This window comes from Quercus robur, chromosome 6 (assembly GCF_932294415.1).
Source record: "Quercus robur chromosome 6, dhQueRobu3.1, whole genome shotgun sequence".
In the NCBI taxonomy this organism is placed as follows: Eukaryota; Viridiplantae; Streptophyta; class Magnoliopsida; order Fagales; family Fagaceae; genus Quercus; species Quercus robur.
In genome coordinates, this window is record NC_065539.1 from 43,555,084 (window position 1) to 43,559,376 (window position 4,293).

At 41.3% G+C, this 4,293-nt stretch overlaps 1 protein-coding gene across 18 annotated transcripts; it reads right to left on the bottom strand.

Annotated features, from left to right (window-relative positions):
* Positions 1-419: 419 nt before the first annotated feature.
* Positions 420-1,830, bottom strand: LOC126688898 (glycine-rich cell wall structural protein-like). Of its 18 annotated transcripts, none has more exons than XM_050383806.1 (3): positions 1,163-1,829; positions 1,064-1,120; positions 420-1,033 (listed from the first exon to the last, which is right to left on the bottom strand). In XM_050383806.1, the coding sequence occupies exons 1-3, from the start codon at positions 1,614-1,616 to the stop codon at positions 525-527; spliced, it is 1,020 nt and encodes a 339-aa protein (XP_050239763.1). In that variant the 5' UTR covers positions 1,617-1,829; the 3' UTR covers positions 420-524. The 18 variants fall into 18 exon arrangements, with proteins under 18 accessions (XP_050239763.1, XP_050239765.1, XP_050239768.1 ...); XM_050383808.1 differs by having other exon boundaries at positions 420-847; positions 914-1,033; positions 1,064-1,829; XM_050383811.1 differs by having other exon boundaries at positions 420-820; positions 941-1,033; positions 1,064-1,827.
* Positions 1,831-4,293: the final 2,463 nt, after the last annotated feature.

The following is a 4,293-nucleotide window of genomic DNA, read 5'->3' on the forward strand; positions in this document are numbered from 1 at the left end:
CAAATGACATGCATGCATGCATGCAGCACATGCAACGACCCTGCAAGTCTCATGACGACTTTATATATGATTCATATCATGTATTACGCACTCTAGTGTTCTCAATCAATGTTTCAAATCACACTTTTGGCCTTTAATTTTAGGCTAATTAGGCGAATTTAGGTGGCACAGTTTGGTTACCATTATTGTATGGATATTACGCATGTACAATGCGAGTGCAGTGCAGTCATATGTTAACGTAACTTTTGAAATTAATTTAAAACTCTAATTAAATTGATATTTGTTTCTTGTTTTATTGCTACTTAATTTGAATCCGGAAAGTGCCGTGACGATTGTTAGTTTGTCTAAACAAAACTTACTTTTACATTATATGGAACTGATAGAATTAAAATTTTGCATGGAAGAAGTGAAAAAAACCATTTAAAAAGCACCTGCTCTTTTGTTTATTCCATTTGTTTTAACTACTAACCATGCAGGAGCATGGTATTACATTACATTACAAGCTATATATTTTAACTTTTGGTTTAAAATCCACCACCAATGCCCCCTCCAGCACCACCACCAAAGCCACCGCCAACACCACCACCGGCACCCACACCTCCACCTGCACCACCTCCACCACCAACCCCTCCTCCAGCACCACCACCAGCTCCCCCACCCACACCTCCACCAGCACCTCCTCCTACACCTCCTCCTACACCACCACCTGCACCCCCTCCAACACCACCACCTGACCCACCTCCAATTCCTACACCACCTCCTTTTCCACCCCCAATGCCTCCACCTGCACCACCTCCACCTCCAATGCCACCACCTGCACCTCCACCAACTCCACCACCAGACCCACCTCCAATTCCTACACCACCGCCCTTCCCTCCCCCAATGCCACCACCTGCACCGCCACCAGCACCACCTCCACCTCCAATGCCACCTCCTGCACCTCCACCAACTCCACCACCAGACCCACCTCCAATTCCTACACCACCGCCCTTTCCTCCCCCAATGCCACCACCTGCACCGCCACCAGCACCACCTCCACCTCCTGCACCTCCACCAACTCCACCACCAGACCCACCTCCAATTCCAACACCACCACCCTTTCCTCCCCCAATGCCACCACCTGCACCCCCACCAGCACCACCTCCACCTCCAATGCCACCACCTGCACCCCCACCAACACCACCACCAGCACCCCCACCAACACCACCACCATGGCCAGCACCACCTCCAACTCCTACACCACCACCATGGCCAGCACCACCTCCACCACCAAACCCTCCTCCAGCACCACCCCCAACTCCCCCACCATGCCCAACTCCTATGCCACCCCCTTTTCCACCCCCAAAGCCACCACCAACTCCTCCTCCAGCACCACCACCTCCGCCAACTCCTCCTCCAACACCACCACCCTTTCCAAATCCTCCACCAACACCTCCATCACCTCCAACGCCTCCTCCACCACCAACACCACCACCTCCTCCACCACCCAAGCCACCTCCTATGCCATCAGAAAATGTGTCTTTTTCAATTTTCCTACATTCTGTTGTCCCTGCAGCTATCACTAACAACACCAACATCACACCAAACACACCACAGTACTTAGAAAACCTCCCCATCTTCTATTTTAGAATAAAAGGAAACAAATACCAGTACGTACAAGAAAAAGGAGGTTTGCTAATTGTTAATATTAGCAATGGGTTGCAGTAGCTTTTATACTGTCAAGTACGGAGTACAACATTAATGCATGTAGTTGAAGTGTTCTCAGTTTTCTTCACTTCTCTGTACATTTGATTGTGGCCAACTAAGCCATGCTTAATGAAATGGCGCAATATTCAACTGGTTTTGAAAATGAATGATCATTGGCCGGTGAAATCATTAATATTGTAGTAGCCTAGCCTCATCTGCCAACTACTTCTAAATCGTACGTACAGCCTCCCACCGTCAGTGACCCAACTGTCTGACTCTAATCAGTGGACTTAAGCCCAAATCTCTATTCAAGCCCAAGCTTTGGCGGACACCAGCCCATTTTTAAACCCTCCGAATTCGTAAAACCCATCCCAACGTTCCTGAAGCCTGTTGTTGTTCTTAAACAATTGGAATTAACTTTTGGGATAATTCTAATACCATGTTAAGTCACAACTTTTACTACAATTATTTTACATAATTGATTGTGATTGACTGTTTATCAATTTCATAAGTTCCACAATTTTTTTCTCAACCACTCTAGAGAGTTGTAGCAAGAGTTTTGTGGTACTAGATTTTTTGTAATTTTAGACTCTGCGATCAACGCCTGAGACTACGTGTCATGTGCTATGGGAATGCCCATTTGCTAGAAATGTTTGGACAATGGCTAGAGGAAGAATACAGAAGTGCTCCAATGCTGCATCAGAATTCTTTCTTACTGTTTAGGCTTTATGGAATGCATGCAACAAGTACTATTTAGGAAAAATCCAATTAAAACCAAAGGTCACTTTCGATGGGCTACTGGCTTCTTGACAGAATACCCAACAACTCACTGCAGCACAAAGGACTTCTTAATTTCCATGTTCTGATTTGTCATTGTATGCAGATCGTGATCTGGAGATGACTGATCTGTTTTAGTGAAGAGAGCTGTCGAAAAGACCCATCAAAAGCAGCGCCTGATATGATGTTGCTCTGACCGTGGATGTATTTAATTACCAAAATGTCAACATAATTCTGTTTTCATAATTTAAAAATACTTAAAATTTATTTTTAATTTTTATAATTTATCACTCAAAAATCAAAGAATTGAATAATGGAAACAAAAACTTGAAACAATGCCAGACACATTTCTCAGCCCGTGAGACCCACATATTTTGAGTTATGGGCGATAGAATCAGAGTCATGGAGATGGAAACACAAAAACCAAACAGCAACTTAGGCACCTGGGTTAGCCTTGAGGTTCTTTTTGTTTTATGTCTTTCTGGGCCTAACTTTTGTATACCTCAGACTTTTACTTCTTTTCCTTGTTTCGATATCTTAATACAATTTCTATCTTTATCTCAAAAAGAAGGAATATACATATAGGAATTATTAGAATGGTTGATCTGCTTCGGTTAATGAATATGAAATTGGAAACCACAATGGCTTTTAAGTTTTAACTGCATTCTTAACAGAACTAAACCAGAATTATATGATGATTTGCATACTTTTCAGTCAAGCCAAAATCGTAGTTCTTTGAGTTTCTAACCTATATTTCCTCTTTAAATTGTGACAAGCTTTTCTTTTGGGGAGGGGGGTCGAAATTTAATTGTTACACAATAATGGGGAAGGGGAATGGGAATTTGAACTAAGTTACCAGGCTCTTGACCTAAATTGTGACAAAGTTGAACTTCAGTTACAACAATAATCAAGCCTTAATTCCAAAATATTAGAATCACCTATAAATTCTCAATAAACTAATGAGAATTCGTTACATATAATTTTGTAGTCAATGCCCTTGTATATATAATAGACTAGACCCTTTATAAATGACTAAATTTTATGTTAGTTGTCTACCTACATCTCTTCCTTTTTCGAGCTTTGAACCGATTGTAAACAAAATATGACACTAACCATAGACGACACAAGTGAATTTTTTTGGGTAATAATTGAACTTCATAGATTAAATTAAAGCAAGAGAGTTAGGAGGACAAAGCCTCTTATATTACGTGCCGAAATTGTCATATAGGATAACATGTAGATCTCCACGGGCAGACTATCATAATTCATAAACAACAAAATCGTGTGCTAAGTCTGGTCCTTTCCTAGTAAGATAACACGGTGGAGTTGGGATACATAAACCTTGATTCTGTGATTTGATGTGTCGAGAAGCTTATAAGTTCGTGCGTACACGTGTCTGTGTGTTTGACTACAACGACCCCTTCTATTTTATGTTCATGGGGTTTGTGGACCTGTGAGTTTGCATGGGAAGTTTGGGCAGGAACCAAGGAAATGATGAACCTCCCAGAGGAAATTTCAAAATTTTAAGATTGATATGTGTTTCTTCTTCTATTGCTGAATTGAAAGTAACCGCAAAGTGCTATCAAGTTTGTTTGCTAATTTTTCCTTTTTCTCTTTTTATTTTTATAATTTTGTTTGGGAAAAAAGTAATTTTGCATGGAAGCATGCAGAGAAGCCATGTAACAGTTCTTCATTTTATTCCAATTGGTGGCGGTGCCTCGTATTAGCATTATTGTTGTGTCAAAAGTCAAAACGAATGCTCTTATAATCTTAATCATTTAATTCGTTTTGACAAAGGGGTAAAAAAAATAAGAAAAAAAAGTTAAGAGA